Source organism: Indicator indicator, chromosome 11, assembly GCF_027791375.1.
Source record: "Indicator indicator isolate 239-I01 chromosome 11, UM_Iind_1.1, whole genome shotgun sequence".
Taxonomy (NCBI): Eukaryota; Metazoa; Chordata; class Aves; order Piciformes; family Indicatoridae; genus Indicator; species Indicator indicator.
Window position 1 is genome coordinate 4329389 of NC_072020.1, and position 22707 is coordinate 4352095.

Here is a 22707-nt window from a genome sequence, read left to right on the forward strand (position 1 = left end):
AACTACAATAATGTTTGTATGCAGTGGGTCTACATTAAGTCCTTTTATTCACTGAGTGCCTTAGCAGCACGGTTGGGAAGATGTTAGATACATCTTGGTCTCCTTATTCTTAAAAAATTGCCCCAGTGGGTTTGCCCTGACAAACCAAAAAGCTGAGGTAGTGATACCTTCTGCAGGTAAAGCAGGAAGAGACATCTTGGTCAAGTAACATCCATCCTTTGGCTGCCATCCCAGTTTAATGGGAGCTGCAAGATCCTTGGGATGTGTTTCTTCTGTGGGTGAAGCAGGGGGCTCTTCTCAAATAAGCATTGTAGCTGTGGCTGGGAAGGGTGGTAGTGTTTGCACTCCACTCACCACCAGCAGTTGAAAGCCACACTAAGGAGCTCAGAGATCCTTTGTGCACCATCGTCTCCATGGGCATGACCAGGTAGCTTTGCAGCTCTGCCTGTTCTCACCCCTTCTCTTCATACAGATTCTTCTGGTTCCTTGATTTTTCTTAATTGTTCTTCCTCAGACTTGCTGATGCCACCCATGCACACATCTTATCACACCCTATGAGGATGACCCTTGTCATGCAGAGAGGAGAATAAGCTTGGCCTGGAGAAGGCAGGAGGATTGCACATCTTTGAAGATTTCTCTTTGTTAGAGAAGTGAATCCTCCTCTGGACAGCAGATGAATTTTACCACAGAGCTCTAAGCAGGACTGGTTTGGAGGAGCAGCTGTATTTGTCTGACAGGCTGGCTAATCTGTGCTTGCAGGACTGTTTGGGGTTTATTGTTGTGATCCAAGTATTTACAAAAAAAGAGATTTCAGCTTTTGGTTGGGGTTTTTTGTTGTGTGTGTGTGTTGGGTTTTCCCCTTCTTTTTTCTATTTTTCATTATTCAAATAGCTGAAAATCCATACGAAAAGTACATTTGTGTGTGTGTGCCCAGATGCAGAGCCCCTGTTAGTGAGGCCAGCTGGGATTAAAGTCTCATTTGTATAATTTGTAAAGGCTTTGGAATTTTTCCTACGGTTTTCAGCCATAAGCTGGAATTTAGCTTTTGTCAGACTGCTGGACAGCTTGCACAATAAAGCTTCCAACTAAGAATATTTTGTGGGTAACAGGGAAAGCCTCACCATTTTAAAAGCAGGGACTATGAAGTAAGTTTGAAAAAAACCAAATTATTAAAAAAGAAGAAGAAGAAAAAAAGGCATTCCCTGTATTTTAGAAGCTTAACCAAAGAGAGCTCTAGTCCTAAGGAGCACAAGATACAGAAGGATTGGACCAGTTGACTTTTAAAGGTCCCTTCCAGCCCAAGCCAAAGTATGATTCTAAGGGTTGCTTTCTCCAAAAGCAGCAATAGAATGGTGAGGAGCTTGGGAGGCACCCACAGGATCCTCATTTGCCCACAGCAGCAGGGATTACTGTTGCCCAGCATCACGTACCCTCACCCCGTCCTTATTTGCCCTTGGTCCATGCTGGAAAGAGCTGCTGAGGTGCAGTGGTTGCCTGAGTCAACCTTCAAGGAAAATCTCCTTGCTTGAAGTGCTGGATGAAGATCTGAAGCATGTCTGGGCAGCTAGTGCAGCATCCCTCCATCTCACTCCTCCCACCACAAGTGGGTGGGTGGCAAGGGAATGTGTTCCTTATACCTCCCAGCTAGGAGCCTGCCTGGGATTTGGCTTTGGAGGTGTCATGCTGCTGACCAAAGTGTTTCTTAAGCTGTCCTGGAGCTTGTGGAGCCACACAGCTGCAAATCTCTCTCATTCCGGAGAGCAAAGGCTGTGTGTGTACAGCTCCCAGGAAGAACACAGCACAGCCTACTCCAGCAGAGGCTGCAGAGAGAAGCAGTAGGGAAGATAGGAACTGAAATTGCATCTCTTCGCTCCCCAGCAAGTTTTAAGGGTTTTGGCTTTTAAAAATTATTTTTCTTCTTGTTTTTCCCCCTTTTCTTGTTAAACAACCTTTGGATGGACCCAGCTTTCTCTCTGAGGGTACGTGGGGATGAAGCTTCTCATCTTTACTGGCGTTTCACAGCTCTTTTCTTGATGTAAGAAGATAAACAGCCCTTAAAGCAGAGGGTTGTTGTCTTTTTGCTGTTCTTGAGGCCTATATTAAAAGCCCTGAGTATTTTTCTCATCAGGATTACAGAATTAATTTGCATGGATAATCCTCTGGTATTTTTTATTTTATGCTGATGGCACAGAGTTTGTATCTCTTTTGTGACAGGGTTTGTTTTTTTTGTCTGCATCCTCCACCTTACTTTTTGTTGTTGTTGTCACTCAGCTGTTTTGCAAGAATCTTTGGATTAAAAATGAAGTTTGCAGAAAGAAAAGCCTTCACTTAGGTAATGTGAATAACTCATCCAAGTGGCTTTTATGTTCTGTTTCATTTGGAATCTGCATTTCTCCTGTGGGTGAATGGTGCATTGCCTGTTGCTGTTAGGTTGCCTTTTGAGCGCAGATCCTTCCATTGCATTCAAGTGAACGCAAAGTGCAAGGAGCAGATCTTCCTCAGAGTGTTTTGGGAGTGTTTCTGCATCTTGAAGTTTCTCTCTGTGAGCTTTCTGGCTGATTTTTTCCTTCTTAAAAGAGGTGTTGGTGGTTATAGCACAGAAGGAAATGAATTTGTGAACATCTTAAAAACAGCAGCAGGCTGTACTCATTTTGAGGTCCCCTCAGTGGACTTTTCGTCCTTTTTTTTTTTTTTCTATTTTTTTTTGACCTTCAGAAGTCTAAAAAAAAAAAAAAAAACAAACAACAAGCCCCACGTTGATATATTGCAACAAACAGAAACAAATCTGACAGCAAAAGGCAATACCTCCATGTTCAGCGTAGCGGTGATGAGTTGCTTGGATTTGGGTTTGTTCATATTTCACTTCAGCAAGCTGTGTGCATGAATGAGGGTCACTCATTTACAAATGAAAACAGCATTGCTCAGTTGTTAGGGTTTGCCTGAAAATCTGTCTAGTACCAGATGACCAGGATATGGAATTTCTGTCCTTTGAAAAGTACTGAGATACTGAAAATGTATTTTACTGCAAATGAAGATCGGGGGGGAGAAGGGGGAATTACATAAAATTTTCTAGGGGAAAGGGGATTCAGACAAAGTGAAATATTTCCTTTTACTTAATGGGGAGAAAGATTTGTTTCAGTGGTAGTGTTTTTCAGGCTGGGTGCAGAGTGGGTCGAGAGTCTCTCTGAAGAAAGAGCTTCAGGTGCACTGATTGATGAGAAGCTCCTCATGAGCCAGCAGTGCCCTCATGCAGCCCAGCCCAGCAGGCAGCTGTGTGCTGGGCTGCAGCCAGAGGAGTGTGGGCAGCAGGGCAAGAGAGGGGATTCTGCCCCTTGACTCTGCTCTGAGACCCCACCTCCAATACTGTGTCCAGTTCTGTTGTCCCCACCATAAGAAGGACACAGAGCTGCTGGTGTGAGTCCAGAGAAGCCACAAAGATGATCCAAGGGCTGGAGAACCTCTGCTGTGAGGATAGGCTGAGGGAGCTGGGGGTGTTCAGCCTGGAGAAGAGAAGGTTCTGGGGAGACCTTAGATCTTCCTTCCAATGGCTGAAGAGATCCTTCAGGAGGGCTGCAGAGGGACTTTTCATGAGGGACTTTTCATGAGGGACTTTTCCTGTCTAGAGACAGGACAAGGGGGAATGGTTTGAAGCTGAGGAAGAGCAGGGTTAGACTGGAGCTTAGGAATAAGTTCTTCAGTAGGAGGGTGGTGAGACTCTGGAACAGGCTGCCCAGGGAGACTGTGGCTGCCTCCTCTCTGGGGGTGTTGAAGGCCAGGTTGGATGAGGCCTTGAGCAGCTGAGTCTAGTTGAGAGGTGTCCCTGCCCATGGTGGGGAGGTTGGAGGAGATGATTTTTGAAGTCCCTTCCAGCCTGAGCCATTCTGTGATTTATAATTTTTATGTTACAAAATCAGCTCTATAGGTCATATACAAATGTCATAAATGCATCCTGTAATTTAAAATATCCTCATAAAAAGCACTTTGAAGGGAGCATGTGGAACATTCCATTTTGGTAATATCCAGGTGTTCCAGCTTTTACACAAGCATTTGGAGTTGAACTTTTCCTTTGGTTTCAAATTTGCAGTGGCTGCTTAATTGCTTTTGATCTGAGTTGATAGGTAGTTTTAATGTGCTGTGTAAAGATACACTTTGTAGTGAAAGGCTTCAGAGGAAAGGACTTGGCAGCATGGCGGGAAAGTGACATCCAGGCACCGAGTGAAGCATTAGAAAAGAAGAAAGGGGAAAGTTCCATTTCCACCACTGGTGATGACTGGGTTTGGCCACTGAATGATCTACAGTGGCTACAGGAACATCTGGGGCTTGTTACACACCAAGGTGGAAATGAAGGCAAGAGTGAAATGGAGAGAGATGTATGTTTTGTACAGGTGGGGTAGAAGTGGTATGGATGCAACCATAAATCTTCTTGTGATTGACAGGCTGCTTGAGCCTGACCTTGAATATCTCCAAGGATGGGGCCTCAACTACCTCCCTGGGCTACCTGTTCCAGTGTTCCACCACCCTCATGCTAAAGAGCTTGTTCCTAACATCCAATCTAAATTTAATCTTTAGTTTGAAGCCATTGCCCCTCATCCTGTCCCTTCAGGCCTTTGTAAGCAGTCTGTCTGCTGCCTCTGCAGTGGTGGACTTGGCAATGCTGTGTTAGTGGTTGGACTTGATGGTCTTAAAGATCTCTTCCAACCTAAATGATTCTATGGTTCTATGATTAATGGGCTAATGTTCTCCCATTATCTGTAAATCTGCATAAGTAAAGGCTGCTTTTCAAACCTTCCTGTGCTGCTTCAAGGCTAGCTTCTGTTTTTCAGAAGACTGTAGTGCTGGCATTACAGTGTAAAAAGAGGAGAGCACTGCCATGAAAATGATCAGGGGGTTGGAGCACCTCTGCTACAAGGACAGGCTGAGGGAGCTGGGGATGTTTAGCCTGGAGAAGAGGAGGCTCCATGGACACCTAATATCAGCCTTCCAGTACCTGAAGGATAGAGAGAGAGTGTTTGCAAAGGTCTGTAGTGACAGGATGAGGGGCAATGGCTTCAGACTAGAGAAGGGCAGATTTAGATTGGATATTAGGAACAAAATCTTTACTGTGAGGGTGGTGGAACACTGGAACAGGTTGGCCAGGGAGGTGATTGAGGCTCCTTCCTGGAGATATTCAAGGTGAGGCTTTACAAGGCCCTGGGCAACCTGATCTAGTTGGGGATGTCCCTGCTGACTTTTGGAGGTCCCTTCTGGCCTGGACCTTTCTATGATTCTGATAGTGGCAAAACCAAATACTACCTCAAGTCCTCTGAGGCAGCTGTTTGCTCCTCAGGTAGCTGTCTGAGTGAGGTTTGTACACTCAGTGTGGTGGGCACTTGCTGAGCGCAGATGGAGTTATTCAGCAATCAGCATGGTTGTGCTCTGCTCACATAAAATGCTGGTAAAGTGTTTACATCTCTGTGGTGATTTGGCCCTCACCTGGGGGCCAAATGCCCACCAAAGCCACTCTATCACTACCCTTCTTAAATGGACAGGGAAGAGGGGGAAAATAAGTAATAAGTAATAAGATAGAAGCAATTTAATACCAATAATAAGCAAAGGCAATAGATATCATGGAAGTGAAAGCAGAGAGAGAGCTGTTAGTCTCTACTGCCCATCAGCAGGATGATGGTCAGTCTTGGGCAGCAGGGCTCTCTAAGCTTGGCGGTTCCTTAGGAGAGACCCCGTGGGTGAATCCTCCCTGTGTCAGTGTGAGCTGAAATTCCCCCCCCCCCCACCGACAATAACCAGGCTAGCTCAGTCTGGAAGCAAATGAAGGCTGTATTTACAAGCAGAGTCTAAAATCTACAATGAAATGCAATGAATATGTACAAATATACAAAATTCACAACATTCACAAATATATGCAATCAACAGAAAAAGCACAATCGATCTCCCTTTGCTTCCCCCCAAGGGGACCCTCCCAAAGGGGCCTCTCTCTCTCCCAGGAGCTTCCCCTCAGACCCATCTGGACAGAGAAGCAGAGTTAGTTAAGCAGAAAGTTGTTAACTTAGCTGCCAAGGTCAGTGTGTGTTATCTTCAGCCAGAAGAGAAGAAGAAACAGCAGCCAGACAGCCCAGCAACTGCCCCCACTGCAGAACGCAGAATGTGCCGAATGCCTACTTTGTTTTGGGTAATAGTTCTTAAACATTTCTATCTATCCAATGGAAGTGTTTAGAACAATCGTTATTTTGCTTTCTTACACCCAATAGTGACTTATTTACATTCTTTCACTTTCTCTGTTCTGAACTTTGCAAGGAAAAATTAAAAAGACAGTTTCAAACCATCACAGTCCACCCCTTCTAAACAATTCCATTGGCTGCTACTATCATTTATCTAATCTAAAATAATATCTACAACAATAGGTGAATAAAGACCATAGTCCATTCCGGCTATTTCAGATGTAGATGATTCAAAAGAGTCAAATCACAGAAAAACAGCAAACAGTTTGTTTCCTCGCAGATGGAGCGAAGGAAGGAACAGGGACTCTCAGGTGACTCAGGGCTCTCAGGGTTCGTGCACCGTAGATCTCATGAACTCTCCTCTTGGGCGCGATGCTGTATCTGCACAACACTCTGAATTTAACCTCTCTCAGCCAAAGTTAGATTTCTTTGTGGAATACACTGAATTTCACCATTTTCTTGCATCACCCAATAGGTGTGACCAGGACCTTCAGCAGAAACCACCCCTCGGACAGGTTTGGCCTCTCCTGCAGGAGAAAATACCCAAACAGTTTTGCCTAACAGATTCTTTTCTCTGATAACAGGAACTCTATCACCTTCTTCCTTTTGCAACAAATCTGATTGGGCAGGTCCAGCTCGATTCACTGAACCTCTACTATTCACTAACCAGGTTGCTTGTGCTAAATGTTTCTCCCAGTTTTTCAAAGATCCACCCCCCATGGCTTTGAGAGTGGTTTTCAGCAAACCGTTGTAGCGTTCGATCTTCCCTGCAGCTGGTGCATAGTAGGGAATGTGGAATATCCACTCGATGCCGTGCTCTTTGGCCCAGTTTTTCACAAGATTGTTCTTGAAGTGAGTTCCGTTGTCTGACTCAATCCTCTCTGGAGTTCCGTGTCTCCACAGGATTTGTCTTTCCAGACCAAGAATGGTGTTACATGCAGTTGCATGAGGAACTGGATAAGTTTCCAGCCATCCAGTGCTTGCCTCTACCATAGTCAGCACATACTGCTTACCAGATGGAGAACGAGGTAGAGTGATGTAGTCAATCTGCCAGGCTTCACCATACTTGTACTTGGACCATCGGTCACCGTACCACAAGGGCTTGATCCGCTTTGCCTGCTTAATAGCAGCACAAATGTCACAGTCATGGATGACTTGTGTGATAGCATCCAGGGAAATGTCAATGGATCTGTCACGAGCCCATCGGTAGGTTGCGTCTCTGCCTTGATGTCCTGACGAGTCATGGGCCCACCGAGCTAAGAACAGCTCACCTCGGTGTTTCCAGTCAAGATCAGGATCAGGATCAGAGTTTGTGTCCACCTGGGAAACTCTTGCAGCTAGATCTGCCTGATGGTTGTGGTGTTGTCCCTCAGTAGCTTTGCTCTTAGGAATGTGAGCATCGATGTGTCTCACTTTCACTGGGATTCTCTCAATGCGAGCAGCAATGTCTTGCCACAGATCTGCAGCCCAGATTGGCTTTCCTTTCCTCTGCCAGCCATTCTTCTTCCAGTCTTTCAGCCAACCCCACAAGGCATTGGCTACCATCCACGAGTCAGTGTAGAGATAAAGCTTTGGCCATCTCTCACGTTCAGCTACGTTAAGAGCTAGCTGGACAGCTTTTACCTCTGCAAATTGACTGGATTCTCCTTCTCCATCTCTCGCTTCTGCAACTCTGCGCGTTGGACTCCACACTGCAGATTTCCACCTTCGCTTGTTCCCAACAAGACGACAGGAACCGTCTGTGAACAAAGTATATCTCTTTTCATCATCAGACAGATCACTGTAAGGAGGAGCTTCCTCAGCACGAGTTACTCTCTCCTCTGGAGGTTTTGCACAGCTTGTGCCTTCTGGCCAGTTTGTGATCACCTCCACCAAACCAGGCCTTTCGAGATTTCCCATTCGAGCTCTCTGTGTTATCAGAGCCATCCACTTAGACCAGGTAGCATCTGTTGCATGATGTGGTGAAGAACCTTTGCCTTTGAACATCCAATTCAGAACTGGCAATCTAGGAGCTAGAAGAAGTTGTGACTCAGTTCCGATCACTTCAGAAGCAGCTTTCACTCCTTCATAAGCAGCTAAAATCTCTTTCTCTGTTGGAGTGTAGTTTGCCTCTGAGCCTCTGTAGCCACGACCCCAGAAACCAAGAGGACGTCCTCGTGTCTCCCCTGGAGCTCTTTGCCATAAGCACCAGGTTGGACCATTGTCACTCGCGGCCGTGTACAGAATGTTCTTAATGTCTGGACCAGTTCGGACAGGTCCCAGACCCATCGCTTGGACTACCTCTCGCTTGATCTGGTCAAAGGCTGCTTGTTGCTCAGGACCCCATTGGAAACTGTTTCTCTTTCGAGTCACATCATAGAGAGGTTTCACAATCTGACTGTATCCAGGAATATGCAGTCTCCAAAATCCCACTATGCCTAGGAAACGCAGAGTTTCTTTCTTGTTGATGGGATTTGCCATGGTGGAGACTCTGTTTATCACATCCATTGGGATGTGACGGCGACCATCTTGCCACCGCACTCCCAGAAACTGGATTTCTCTGGCAGGTCCTTTCACCTTGTCTCGCTTGATAGCGAAACCAGCTTGCAAGAGAATGTCAAGGATTTTGTTACCTTTCTCGAAGACTTCTTCAGCAGTCTCACCCCAGACGATGATGTCATCGATGAACTGAATGTGTTCTGGAGCTCCACCTTTCTCCAAAGCATCATGGATCACTGCATGGCAGATGGTTGAACTGTGAATCCACCCCTGGGGCAAACGATTGAATGTGTATTGAATGCCTCTCCAGGTGAAAGCAAACTGAGGCCTGCATTCCTCTGCTATGGGAATAGAGAAGAAAGCATTAGCAATGTCTATGGTAGCATACCATTTGGCCTGCTTGGATTCCAGCTCATATTGGAGTTCCATCATGTCTGGTACAGCTGCACTCATGGGTGGAGTTACTTCATTCAAGGCACGGAAATCAACTGTCAGACGCCACTCTCCATTCTGCTTTCTCCCAGGCCAGATTGGACTGTTGAAAGGTGAATGAGTTTTGCTGATGACCTTCTGACTCTCCAACTGACGAATCAAGTTTTGAATGGGCACCAAAGAGTCACGGTTGGTTCTGTATTGTCTGTGATGCACAGTTTGAGAAGCAACCGGCAGCTTTACATCCTCTATCTCATGTTGTCCCACAACTGCAGATTCATCTGAAAGCTCAGGTCTAATGGACAACTTCAATTTTCCTCCATCAATTTCTACAGTTGCTATTCCAAAAGCCCATTTGTAACCCTTAGGGTCTTTAAAACGCCCTTCTCTCAGAAAATCAATTCCCAAAATACAAGGTGCATTAGGACCTGTTACAATAGTATGTTTCTTCCACTGCTTCCCAGTTAAACTTATATCAACCTCTATCTTAAACAACTCTTGAGATCCACCAGTGACTCCCTGAATAGTTATAGATTCTCCCCCTTGATAATTTGATGGTATTATGGTGCACTGAGCTCCTGTGTCAACCAAGGCCCTGTACTTCTGAAATTTTGAAGTGCCAGGCCACTGGATGTACACATCCCAATAGGTTATGTTATCTCCATTATCCCTTACCTCCCCCTGGCGGAAGGCAGGGCACCCCTAATGGTGGGGATTACCTCCACATGTACAGCTGGCACAACGTCCAGTACCAGAATTAGGATCACTGTTGGAGCTATCAGAGTTGTTCTGGGAAACTGAGGAAGCGACAGCTACCCTCCTGGTATTGCTACCTCGGGATCTGCCCCTCTGCAGCTCCCGTAACCTCTTGAAAAGATCAGAAGTTGGTTGACCATCCCATCTGTTCATGTTCTCACCAAACTGATCACGCAGAGTTATCCAGATACTGCCACGTGATTGCTTCTGCTGTCTGTTTTGGTTTGACCTATTCTGGAATGGCCTCCTTGGAGCACATCTGTTCCTAACAGCTGAAACTTGAATCCATCTGGAGGAAGAGGAATCAGAATCATCCCCCTTCATCAAGTTGGATATGGAGATTTTAAGTTCCTCCTTCAGCTCTTTCATGCAATTCTCCATCTTTCCAGACAGAGTTTCAATGGCTGAAACCAAAGAAGTACGTGCAAGACTATCCTCCAACTGCCTCATTTGGTCAGTGAAATGGCCAACAGTAGGAGGCACTCCACCATAATTTCTTGCCACAATCCTGCTTGCCAGAATAGTAGCATAATTAGGAGGAGCAAGCTTAATGAGCTTTTTCGCAAGGCCTGTTCCAACAGGAATTTCATCAGGATTCAGAGTCTTATGATCTCCATACATTATTTCTCTCACAGCAAACTCTCTCAGACGCTTGATTCCCTCAGCTATTGTGGTCCAAGGCTTAGGGTTCCATGGTAAATCATCTCTGCTGGGGTACCTCAGCGAGACTGCCAGTAGGAGGCGTGCCCACAGAGAAACTTTACCAATGCACTTGCCTAGATGCCTGTCTATGCCTGTATCCTTTGAGAGCATCCCCAACTGAGAGGCTGACTTGTCACCTACCACCAATGCTGGGGCTCCCATATCAAAACACCTGGCTAGCCAAGACAGGACTGGCTCATTATCTCCTCTGATGTAATCCTTCCTCACATGTCTAATTTCCTGTCTGGGTGCATTAGCTGACTGTATGTCATCCTCATCGTCATCATCATCATCATCATCCTGAGGTCGCTGTCCCCATAATCCTATTTTAATCCTCCGTTGAATTTCTTTGAGTTCAGAGGCTCTGCCAGCAGTTGCTAATCTACCAGGGTCTACATCCTGACCTACATCTCCATCATCCATGTGGGGTCTCAAGAGGTCTACCAGAGTTTTAAGGCTAACCCTCTCTTCCTCACCAGAAGGATCTTTCTTAACAGAGGGACCCTGAGTAGAAGGACCCTCATCTCCATCTGCACCATCTCCTGCAGCATCTGCATCTCGTCCTGCAGCTCCTTTACGCTTTCTGGTTACAGTGGCCACCAAATTTACTGGCTTGGTTTTCACATTCACAGCAGAGTTGGAAGAGCAAGTAGCCTTATGTCTTTCTTGACACAGTGCTATCAGTAGCCATATGATTATTCCAAGAAGCAACAAAATTAAGATTAAGGCTAGCACAAGATTTCTAGGGTACCACTGGTTCCAAAGACCCTCTGTAGTTGTAAGAGGAGTAACAAACTCAAATGTGTCTGCTAGCAGATCCATAGTTGAGTTACCATAGCTTCTTAGCCCAATAAGACCACAACAGAATTCACCAACATTCAGTAACTTGTTCTTAACCCAAAGAAATTACTTATATGCCAGATATCTCACAATCTTGTCTATCATGCAGGTAACAGCCCATCTGTAGACAATCACACTGATAATAGATGAAATAGAATGACTCAGAATCCAAAACAGCTTCATTTTGCTTCCTAATCTGAGCAGAAATAAATCACAAGCAATCGAGCCCCGAGTTGGAGCGCCAAAAATAAAAAGTGTGTCGGTGTGAGCTGAAATTCCCCCCCCACCGACAATAACCAGGCTAGCCCAGTCTGGAAGCAAATGAAGGCTGTATTTACAAGCAGAGTCTAAAATCTACAATGAAATGCAATGAATATGTACAAATATACAAAATTCACAACATTCACAAATATATATATAATCAACAGAAAAGTACAACCGATCTCCCTTTGCTTCCCCCCCAAGGGGACCCTCCCAAAGGGGCCTCTCTCTCTCCCAGGAGCTTCCCCCCAGACCCCCCTGGACAGAGAAGCAGAGTTAGTTAAACAGAAAGTTGTTAACTTAGCTGCCAAGGTCAGTACGTGTTATCTTCAGCCAGAAGAGAAGAAGAAACAGCAGCCAGACAGCCCAGCAACTGCCCCCACTGCAGAACGCAGAATGTGCCGAGTGCCTACTTTGTTTTGGGTAATAGTTCTTAAACATTTCTATCTATCCAATGGAAGTGTTTAGAACAATCGTTATTTTGCTTTCTTACACCCAATAGTGACTTATTTACATTCTTTCACTTTCTCTGTTCTGAACTTTGCAAGGAAAAATTAAAAAGACAGTTTCAAACCATCACACTCCCCCTGCCTTCTTTCACTTTATTCTTATATCTGAGCTGACGTCACATGGCATGGAATACCCCTTTGACCAGTCTGGGTCAGCTGGCTCAGCCCTGTCCCCTCCCAAGCGCTTGCCCACCCCTCAGTGTACTCTTGGGGTGGGGAAATGCTGGAAAGACACAGCCTGGGTACTTACTCAACAGCAGCCAACACACTGCTGTGTTATCAACTACTGCTGAAAGACACAGCACTAGAAGGATGCTTTGAGGAGAATTAACTCCAGCTCAGCCAAATCCAGTACAATCTCTTGGTTGTAGAATCATGCCAAAGGTGTTGTTTCTCTTGTCTGTTTCAGGCTGCTAAGGACCCAGTCTCTGGATTGGTACTACAATAATGTCAAAAGCCGCTTCAAGTGTTTTGGAAGTGCCAAAGTCCTGAAGAACTTGTACAGGAAGCACCGGCTGGAGAGCGGAGCGTGTCTGGATGCACTAGGTACGAGCAGCTGGTTTGAGTCCTTAGTAGCTGACCTGCTTTAACACTTTGGAAGCAAAATTTAGTTGCCATGGTATACACTCAGTAGCCAAATTGACCACAACTTGGGTTGTCCTCGCTTTTGGAGTTTTGCATGCTTAAGGATCTGAAATTGGCCACATCTTAGTTCTGTATTGATGTCTCTAAATGCTTAAAAGATACCTATTAGGTGTTGGGTCACTCTTTGAAGTGAGGCCGCACTCAGCTCTTCCTGGTCTGTGCTGTTCCAGTGCATCACCCTGGAATAGTCATTGGAGATATAAAATGAGTTGGAAGAAGAGGCATTTGGAGTCAGACTGGGAACTTGAGCAAGTTTTTCAAGCCACAGCTAGTGGATTGTTTGAAATTTCATTGGATTTGTTGGCCCAGATACTTTCCTAATAGAATTACTTTGATGTTTGTAGCAAGACTAAGTTTTCTGTAGTCTTCACTTCATCTTTTTTCTGAAGTGATGTAAGATGATAAATGGACTGTAGTCCTGAGTGAAAATTGCAGGTGTTTCTTACAGAAATTGGCATAAAACATTCTAGGGAGAAGCAACCTATGCAGTAATTTTTGATTTATTAGTCTTTGTGCTGTCTCTGTATCAAATTCATTTTTCTGGTGAAGATTCCTTAACCAGCCCAGGACAAATAGCTATGAGAATAAGAAAAACCATGTCAGTGAGAGCACAAGTGAAACAACACAATTAAAAACTGTAGGGATGGATCCTTCAGAAATGTGATGTGAAGCATTGTCTTTATTCTAGTCACAGTCTCACTGAATTTGCCCTTGAATGGGAGTGTAAACAGTGTAATGATGAGCTGCAGTGGCATCTGCACTCTGTGAGACCTTTTTAAGCAAGGCCTTTGAGTCTAAATGTCATTGCTAACTTCCTGTGCCAGTTAGGTAAACCTTTTGTTCCCTTTGAAGATAAATACTAGTACAGGTGTCTGAGGTTTGGCTTATTTATACAGCATTGCCCTTTCAAAGGTAGAATCTATGTCAAGCCCAAATGTCATATTAGAGCAAATCCCTTTTACTTAGCTTCTACCATGTCAGCTTTATACCTAGTAGCTTCCTCCTCTCTCTCACTTTCACTGTACAAATAGTTTCCTCCATCCAATATGAATGAGAGGTCTTTGGTGTAAAAGCAGTCATGTTGGGTACAAAAGCTGCTGTGGCCATGGTTTGCTCAAAAGGTAAGCGGAATTCTCTGCTGATCTCTGTCTTGAGTGAATATTCTGCTCTAATCGTGTCTTTGCCATTTGCTGGGTGGCACTTACACTACCACATGTTGCTGTCTTTTTTGAGCAGAGGGAGGCTTTTCTGAAGGAAGCTTTGAAAATGAAGGAAGCATTTGTGGCAGTGACTCCACATTCTACCAGCAGACAGAAGGTATGATGCTAAAAACTTGTTTGATTCAAACAGTGTCATAGAATCATAGAATGGTTTGAGTTGGAAGGGACCTCCAAACGTCATCCAGTCCAACTCCCCTGCAGTCAGCAGGGACATCCTCCACTAGATAAGGTTGCTCAGAGCCTTGTCAAGCCTAACCTTGAATATCTTCAGGAATGGGGCCTTAACTACCTCCCTGGGCAACCTGTTCCCGTGTTTACTACCCTCATGGTGCAGAACTTGTACCTAACATCCAATCTCAATCTGCTCTTCTCTCATCTCAAACCATTGCCCCATGTCCTATCCCCGCAGGCCTTTGCAGACAGTCCCTCTGCAGCCTTCTTGCAGCCCCCTTCAGGTCCTGGCAGGCTGCCATTAGGTCTCCCTGGAGCCTTCTCTTCTCCAGACTGAACACCCCCAGCTCCCTCATTCTGTCCTCTTAGCAGAGGTGCTCCAACCCCCTGATCCTTTTTGTGACCCTCCTGTGGCCCTGCTCCTTCAGGTCCATGTCCTTCTTGTGTTGAGGGCCCCAGAGAACAGGGGCTTAGAGAGCTGCTAAGTGTCATTCACAGGTCCAACAGTCTTTTAGCTGAAACTTTCAGCAAGATACCAGAAGTGCTCTGTTTGCTATGCTTCTGGGATGGCTTGCTTCAGTACTACAGCTAAAATGTGCATGTTTTCTGGTGTGATTTTCATAATGTTCTGGGTTTGATCCTTCTCTCCCATTTCCTTTCCCACACTCCTGTATTTTTTTTTTCATTCTTTTCCCTATATTCTGTTGGTGTTAATAGGAAACTTCCAGATTTTCATCCTATGCTTTTCTCTTAAATATTTTGCTGGATTCTAAAATAAACAAGAATAAAACAATAAAAAATAAAATATTCTAAGATGCAAGTAGTGTGTTTTATTATATTTAATAGTTGCATTTGAGAAGTGACATAGAAATAGAGAAAAAAATCCTCTCTCTGAAGGTGTTTATTTTACTGTGCATAATTATGGATTGAGGAAATGAACTTTAGAGTGAGCAACCTAAGAATTTGAATGTATGTTCAGAATATCAGTCTGAATTTTGGAGCTCATTATGCAAAATGAACTCCCAGATACAAAGACTATGGTGGTTTATCTTATTCTTCACCTAGGACACAGTATGATGGATACCCTTGCTGTGGCCTTACGTGTTGCAGAGGAAGCAGTGGAAGAAGCTATTTCTAAGGCAGAGACCTACAGTGACAGCCTGGTAACATTTGAAACACTGTGACAAATGGATTAATTGAAATGGAGCAGTTATGTTCCCTTTAATTTGGGTAGCAGTGCAAAACCAAGTAGGTGCAAAAGCAAACATAGAGAATTAGTGAGTATCTTAGAGTTGGAAGTGGGGTTTGTGAGCTGGTGTCCAAGAGACACGTTGCATTTCAGAAGGTAACATGCAATGTAAGTAGCTGTAATTTTTGCCCCCACTGCCAATGGGCCATATCACCCATTTCCTGAACTGTGCAGTTTCTGGTTGTATGTGATGTTAGCAACTACAAATAATCCATTTTCATGCAGGACAAGCAGAACGAGGCCTGTTACTTGCAGGAACACAAGGAGGACCTCATAGAAGAGCTGGCTGCAACCATTGTGCAGAAGGTATGGCATGTATTTTTTTTTCCCTGGCTTGTTTAGCAGCCTAAATACAAATCCCAGTGAGCTTTAACTCTTCTAACAGCAAAAAGGAATGATACCAATGTAGAGTGAGTGACAAGTTGTAACTTCAGGTCTGACAGCATAGGCTTAGTCAGCCATGTCCTGCAGACACAGCAATTTATTAATGAGTATAATCAAGTGACTGAACTGATGGCCTGCACCCTCAGAGCTGAGAGGTGCCAGTCTCTCAGGTGTGTGATGTTGTTGCTTGGAAAAGGAGGACCCTGGTCAATGGAATTTTATGCCTGTACTTCATTTCCCAAAAGGCAGAAAGTTCTCCAATGTAATGAAGTGTGGCTCTTGACTATACCCTCTGTAAAACCCTGCATCTGCAGCACACACTGAAAGCACTTGGTTAAAATAGAATTATGTTCATGAGACACCCAAGGAATCACAGAACCCTCAGTGTGTTTGAGTTCTGGAAAGGTCATTCTTCTCCTGCAAAGCTCCCAGTTGGCACTGATGCAGCACAGAAACGGAGGACTAGTGGGAACAAACACCACTTGAGTTTGGCCGGTTGGGAGCAAGGCAAGAGGAGGCACGAGCAGAGTCCTGCTGAGCTCTCCTAAACAGTCAAGTAACCACTCTGCCAAGTTACTCAGGTATTCCTCCAGGCATGGATTATGATTTCTGGTGGTGGTGCTTATGCACTTGCAAGCAGTACGATTAGATGAGAAGAAACCCAGGAGAGTTGCCAGCATCATCCCTGCGAGACATGGAGCAAAAGCAAAAGGAAACTCCAGTGTTAACAGGGTTAATGCAGCTTTTCTCCAAAGGGCTCAGACAATTTTCCAAGCCCCTTTTCTTCTCCCCTCCCACCCCCTGTGCCATGCCTCACAGATTATAAAGAAGCAGAAGAGCAAGGCCGAGCAGGCTGAGGCTGACTTTGAATGGCCGGCGTCACGCAGCAGCGGGCTGCCGTCAGTCGCCGTCTCAGACCAGAGCATGCTGACGTTTCCAGGGAGCCGCAGGGGCTCCTACACCTTGTGGGTGAGTGGCTTAGCAGCAGCCAGCCATGCTTTCTGCTGCTGTCTGAGGGAAGTCACAGGGAAGTATGTTTGCTGCATGGAATGGTGTGGAGAGATTGCAGAGAATAGCCTGCAAAAAAATTGCAGAGAGTGAGCCTGGAGAAGAGGAAGCTCAGGGGAAACCTTATTGCCATCTGCAACTACCTGAAGGGAGATTGTAGCCAGGTGGGGGTTGGTCTCTTCTCCCAGGCAATCAGCAACAGAACAAGAGGACACAGTCTCAAGCTGTGTAGGGGAAAGTTTAGGCTTGATCTTAGAAAGAAGTTCTTCCCAGAAAGAGAGATTGCACATTGGAATGTGCTGCCCAGGGAGGTGGTGGGGTTGATGTCCCTGAAGGTGTTTAAGAAAAGCCTGGATGAAGCACTTAGTGCCATGGTCTAGTTGACTAGATAGGGTTGGGTGATCAGTTGGACTTGATGATCTTGGATGTCTCATCCAACCTGGTTGATTCTGTGATTCAGAGAGCAAGCATTAGACCTGTGTCTGGACAAACCGTCCCTCAGTTGTGTGCTTCCTAGCACGCCACGGGCCATGGAAGTACATCACAGGCACTCTGTGTTGGGGAGGACTGAGTTTGTGATATGAGCAATCTCACTGCTTCATCTGAGTGCTAACAGGACTCAGTGCCTCAGTGTTTATGCCTTAAAACTGATTTTATAGAATCATGGAATGGTCTGGGTTGGAAGGGACCTCCGAAGGTCATCCTGTCCAAGCCCCTGCAGTCAGCAGGGACATCCCCCACTGGATCAGGTTGCTCAGAGCCTTTTTAAGCCTGACCTTGAATATCTCCAGGGAGGGGACCTCAATTACCTCCCTTGGCAACCTGTGCAGTGTTCCAGCACCCTCATGGTGCAGAACTTGTTCCTAACATCCATTTCTAAATCTGCTCCGATTTCAAACCACTTATGCTCACTTAGCTTTTGTTTGGGGTTTTGCTGAATGTTGTATTTTCTTTTGTGCAGTGGTAGGGTTATGTAATTTTCTTTTCTCCTTATCTATCTGAAAGAAAACAACCACTGCCAACAAAAAAGAGTAAGCCCAGCTGTAGAGCACCATTTATGTCTTAGACTAGAGGGTATTTCCTCTTTCTTTCACTTATTTCTCAGCACAATGCCTTTAATTCCTACTATAAAGCTGAAGAAAATCTGACAAACTGCATTAGTAACATTTTAAGAGCAGCAGCAAGGAAAAAGAAGTGAAAATAAGCTATAGGCTTGGATTAGGTTTACAGTTGGACTCAGATGATCTTTAAGGTCTTTTCCAACCTGAACAATTCTATGATGCTGTGCTAGGCTATTTCAGTCAGAGACGGAGGGCAGTGACAGATGAGTTCCAGTGCTAGTGTACACTGCCAGTGAAAATTGAGCCAGGCCAGAATATGACAGTGGACTGGAACTGCTGAGACACAGACTTCCCTTTCCCTTCTTCCCTGCTGATTTCCAAGCTGAAGCCTTTAAGCTGCTGCTGTTAACAAGTCAGGGTGAGCATGTTCAAACACTCTGCTCTGTAGCTCCTAGTCAGCTGGCTTGTGGAAAGGAAAAGCCAGGAGAGGGAATGTTAAATTTATGTCTGATTCAGTGGAGTTTTCTTTCTGGAGTTTAAGGATGGAACCTAAAGAAACACACTGTTCAATCCTCAGTTACCACACCAGAAGTTCTTCTGCGTTTGCAGAACACAAGATGTTTTGAAATTCTGTTCTGAAGCCACAAGTTTGAGTCCCAGCTTGGTCTGCAAAATAGTAGACTGTGGAAAATAGTGGAGTAGCAGGGATGTCACCCTAATTTGAGAAAAGCTGCAGTGACCAGCTCCAAATTTCTGCAGTCATCAGTCAGTGCTAGAGATCCAGGTGTGTGCAGTGCTTTATAAGGACTTCTGCTCTCTTTACAGAGAGCACATTTCTCACTGTTTGGTCCAGTTGTCTTCCCACAGGGTGCTAAGGAACACAAATTAATTTGACCATCCCACCCCTCCCATAAATTCAGTTCCTGCCTTTTGCTTTGCCAGGATTGTTTGATTGTTTTCCTTTGTCCTCTGAAGGGTGCTCATGGTCATCTTTGCAGTGCTTTGAAGAGAGAATTCTCTTAGTATAAACCAGACCCCAGCATCACTTGCTTACAGGGTAGAGGGGAGCTGTAATAATCCCAGATATATCTGTGTGGTTCTGCCTGCCAAACCCTTTTCCTTTTAATGGCACCTCTTTGTCTGCAGCTCATCCATATCAACCAGTAACTTCCCGTGGGCTCTGGAAGTCCTGCATTCCCTCCCTACTCATCCCAAATCCCTTGCTTTGAAATCATCATTAAATACATCAAACTTCCTCTCTGCACTAGGAAGCAAATGCTGCATGCAGAGAACTTGAGCAGTGTAAGGTGGGAACAGCACAGTGCCAAGAGACCTGCTGCGTGCAACCTGCTTGACTAGAGCAAACTCCATTGATCTTCACATCTCCCTGAAATATGTTATTGATTGTTTAACTGCAGTGCTGTGGGGTGATAGTAGCTATAGATATTTTCCTCTTAGATTTCAAGGTCCCTTGTCCATGCTAAAAATAGTGATAGTTTATTTCCCCATCTCATAAAAAGAGATGGATGGCACCATCTGTTTCTCATTACCAGTGAGCAAAGGTTGTAGAGCACTGGGACAGGAGGAGCTTGGAGCAATGGGTGGATGCTCTTCTGCTCTTCCAGCCCATTTCTCCCCAGTACATCACTGCCAGTGAGAGCAGAGGACCATTGGGCATGTTGTATCCCATTTAAACACCACCAGAGCACAGGCATCCTGGTGTGTTCTAAGTGCTTTATTAGTGCTCTTTATTTTACAGCTAAAAGATTGCATATATAAACAGAACCTCATCCATAATTTATAGTGTCTAAACCAGCTAGGGATAGAGGGAAAAGGAGGATTTCATTAAACACACATTATGATGCACCACAGGGGAAACAGAAATTTACTGGTTAAGCTAATTCTAAGGTCCACAGTGTAACAACAATTGTTTGGGTTTTCTTTCTTGGTTTTTGTTGTTGTTGTTTTCCCTTTGATTTTATTTATTTATGTTTTTTTAAGAGAAGAAAAGTTCCCCAAGCCTGAGGTCCAGCACTGCTTTGGAAATCCCTGGAGTTTTTGGAGGTGCTTGATGTGTTTGTAGGTTTGTCTCAGAGAGATCTTTGAAGACAAGCTTTCTGAGGAGGAATCCATCCTGATCAGCAGTTGTACAACACAGTGGGAGAGCTGTTTCAGCTTGGCTTTGTAGGCAGTGGATACCACCTGACATCAAATCCTACCTGTCAGCAGCTCTGTGTCAGAAACATCGTTTTTGTGTCTAAATAGGGAATGTGTCCTGCTGTAGGCAAGATGTAACTTTTAGCTTTCATTCATGAGCTGGGATCAGAAGGTTGCACAGAGTATATTGCTGGGACCTACTCCAAATGAGCCAAGTGTGCACATCTCCAGAAGCTGAGCAGCTCATTCCTGATATGTTATTCACTGTCTTCTTTCCTTCCAGAAGAAGCCAACTGCAGCACCATCTTTGGGGCCAGAATAGGAAAGAACAGTACACTTTGAGATGGAAAAGCACTTCGTATTTCAGAAAATGATGGGTCTGTGGGGGTGTTTTTTAATGTTTATTATGAGAAGATCCAAATTTCTCTAAGTGCTTTCCAAGTCTTACTGTCATCTGCTGATTCTGCAGGTGAAATGTTGTCCCTTTAAAGCTGTTTATTTAGTTTGAGATGTACCTCTAGCAGAAGATTTCTGATTCTTGGTTTTATAGTATTAGTCATTTACCTAACAAACATCAAGGAGGATGGTTTTGGATGCTAGGTATATGATCAAGCCCATGAAGGCATAAATTCAGATGAATTGCACTTAAAACCAAGATGATTTTAAGGCATTAAAGGGAGTTGGAAAGAGGACAGAGAATGTGGTCTGCTGCACCAGGGCAGGTTAGGAGGTGATCTGCTGGAGAGCAGTCCTGTGGAGAAGGACCTGGGAGTGCTGGTGGACAGCAGGTTCTCCATGGGACAGCAATGTGCCCTGGGGGCCAAGAAGGCCAATGGGATCCTGGGGTGCATTAAGAAGAGTGTGTCCAGCAGATCCAGGGAGGTTCTCCTCTACCTCTACTCTGCCCTGGTGAGACCCCACATGGAATATTGCATCCAGTTCTGGGCTCCCCAGTTCAGGAGGGACAGGGATCTGCTGGAGAGAGTCCAATGCAGGGCTGCAAGGATGCTGAAGGGACTGGAGCACTTCCTTATGAGGAAAGGCTGAGAGACCTGGGGATGTTTAGTCTAGAGATGAGAAGACTGGGAGGGGATCTAATAAATGCCTATAAATATCTGAGGGCTGGGTGTCAGGAAGGAAGGGACAGCCCCTGCTCACTTGTGCCCTGTGACAGGACAAGGGGCAATGGATGGAAACTACAGCACTGGAGGTTCCACCTCAACATGAGGAGGAACTTCTTCACTGTGAGGCTCCCAGAGCACTGGAACAGGCTGCCCAGAGAGGTTGTGGAGTCTCCTTCTCTGGAGATTTTCAAGCCCTGTGCAACCTGTACTGGATTCTATGGTCCTGCTCTGGCAAAGGGGTTGGACTCGAAGCTCTCCAGAGGTCCCTTCCAACCCCTAACATTCTGTGATCCTATGTTCTTTTCCAAATAGTTTCAATCATTTGTGATTCTTTCAGCTTCATTTTCTTTTAAAGATGCTCTCCTAATACACTGCTGGGTGTCACAATGCTTTAAGGTCTAACTTCAAACCTGTGCTGCTCAGAGCTGGGCTGCCTGACAGGTCTGACTTTATTTTTAGATGAAATCAGTGTGTCACAGCAAGCAGCAAATAAACACAGAACACTTCTCTGTGCCTCTGTCAAGAGGGAGTTTGAGCAGGGGATACAGTGATGGTTTCTGAAGAGTGAGTGCTCTGCTGAACACAACTTTGTAGATGAGGGTCAGAACAAGGCATGGAAAGTTACACAGGGCATTGAGCAACCTAGAAATTAATGGGGGGAAAAAGAGCAATTGTATTCAGTAAAGGTATTCTATTGGAAAAAAAGTGAGTTTGTGAGAGGCTGCAAGCAGGCTTGAGATGAAAATCACAGAATTGTCAGGGTTGGAAGGGGCCCCAAGGGTCATCCAATTCCAATTCCCCTGCCATGGGCAGGGACACCTCACACCAGAGCAGGTTGCTCACAGCCACATCCAGCCTGGCCTGAAACACCTCCAGGGATGAGGCTTCTACCACCTCCCTGGGCAACCTGTTCCAGTGTCTCACCACCCTCATGGGGAAGAACTTCTTCCTAACATCCAATCTGAATCTACCCTCTGCTAGTTTGGATCCGTTCCCCTTATCACTACCTGATACCCTAAGAAGTCCCTCAGCAGCTTTCCTGTAGTCCCCGTTCATATACTGGAAGGCCACAGTAAGGTCTCCTCAGAGCCTTCTCTTCCAGCTCACCTCTTTCCCCTACCCTTCTGTGCATGTCCCAGTGCCAGCAGCAGCTTAGAATCATGTTGCCCTACACCAGAACCAGGGGCTGGCCTTTGTGGTTGCTCAGCTTTCTCATCTGTAAAGCACTACAGAAATTCTGTCATCACAGGATACTAACTGAGCTCTCAGGTCCTGTAAATGCAAGCTGGTTTGCAACTGGGAGGCGTCTCCTCTCTTTGTTTTTTGCTGATTTTTTTAAAGATGTCATAAATATTCCAAGTTTAGGAGGAAGAGAGAAGAAAAGGCCATGGGGGATCATGTGAGTGACAAGTGAACAGACAAGGGCACCTGGAAAGGCACTGCTTAGGTTACAGCTGCGTTGGTGCCTCTGCCTTCTACTTCTGTCAAAGCACCT

At 45.3% G+C, this 22707-nt stretch overlaps 1 protein-coding gene across 3 annotated transcripts in view; it reads left to right on the forward strand.

Moving 5' to 3' along the window:
* MYRIP (myosin VIIA and Rab interacting protein) overlaps positions 1 to 22707 on the forward strand; it is a 135373-nt gene that overhangs the window by 83096 nt on the left and 29570 nt on the right. For 2 of the 3 annotated variants that reach the window (XM_054385156.1, XM_054385157.1), the window contains exons 3-7: positions 12603 to 12739; positions 14075 to 14155; positions 15295 to 15392; positions 15704 to 15784; positions 16682 to 16831. In XM_054385156.1, the coding sequence (XP_054241131.1) occupies positions 12603 to 12739; positions 14075 to 14155; positions 15295 to 15392; positions 15704 to 15784; positions 16682 to 16831 (547 nt within the window). Of the gene's footprint in view, positions 1 to 12602; positions 12740 to 14071; positions 14156 to 15294; positions 15393 to 15703; positions 15785 to 16681; positions 16832 to 22707 lie in introns of all 3 variants that reach the window. The other variant, XM_054385155.1, reaches the window with a different exon arrangement.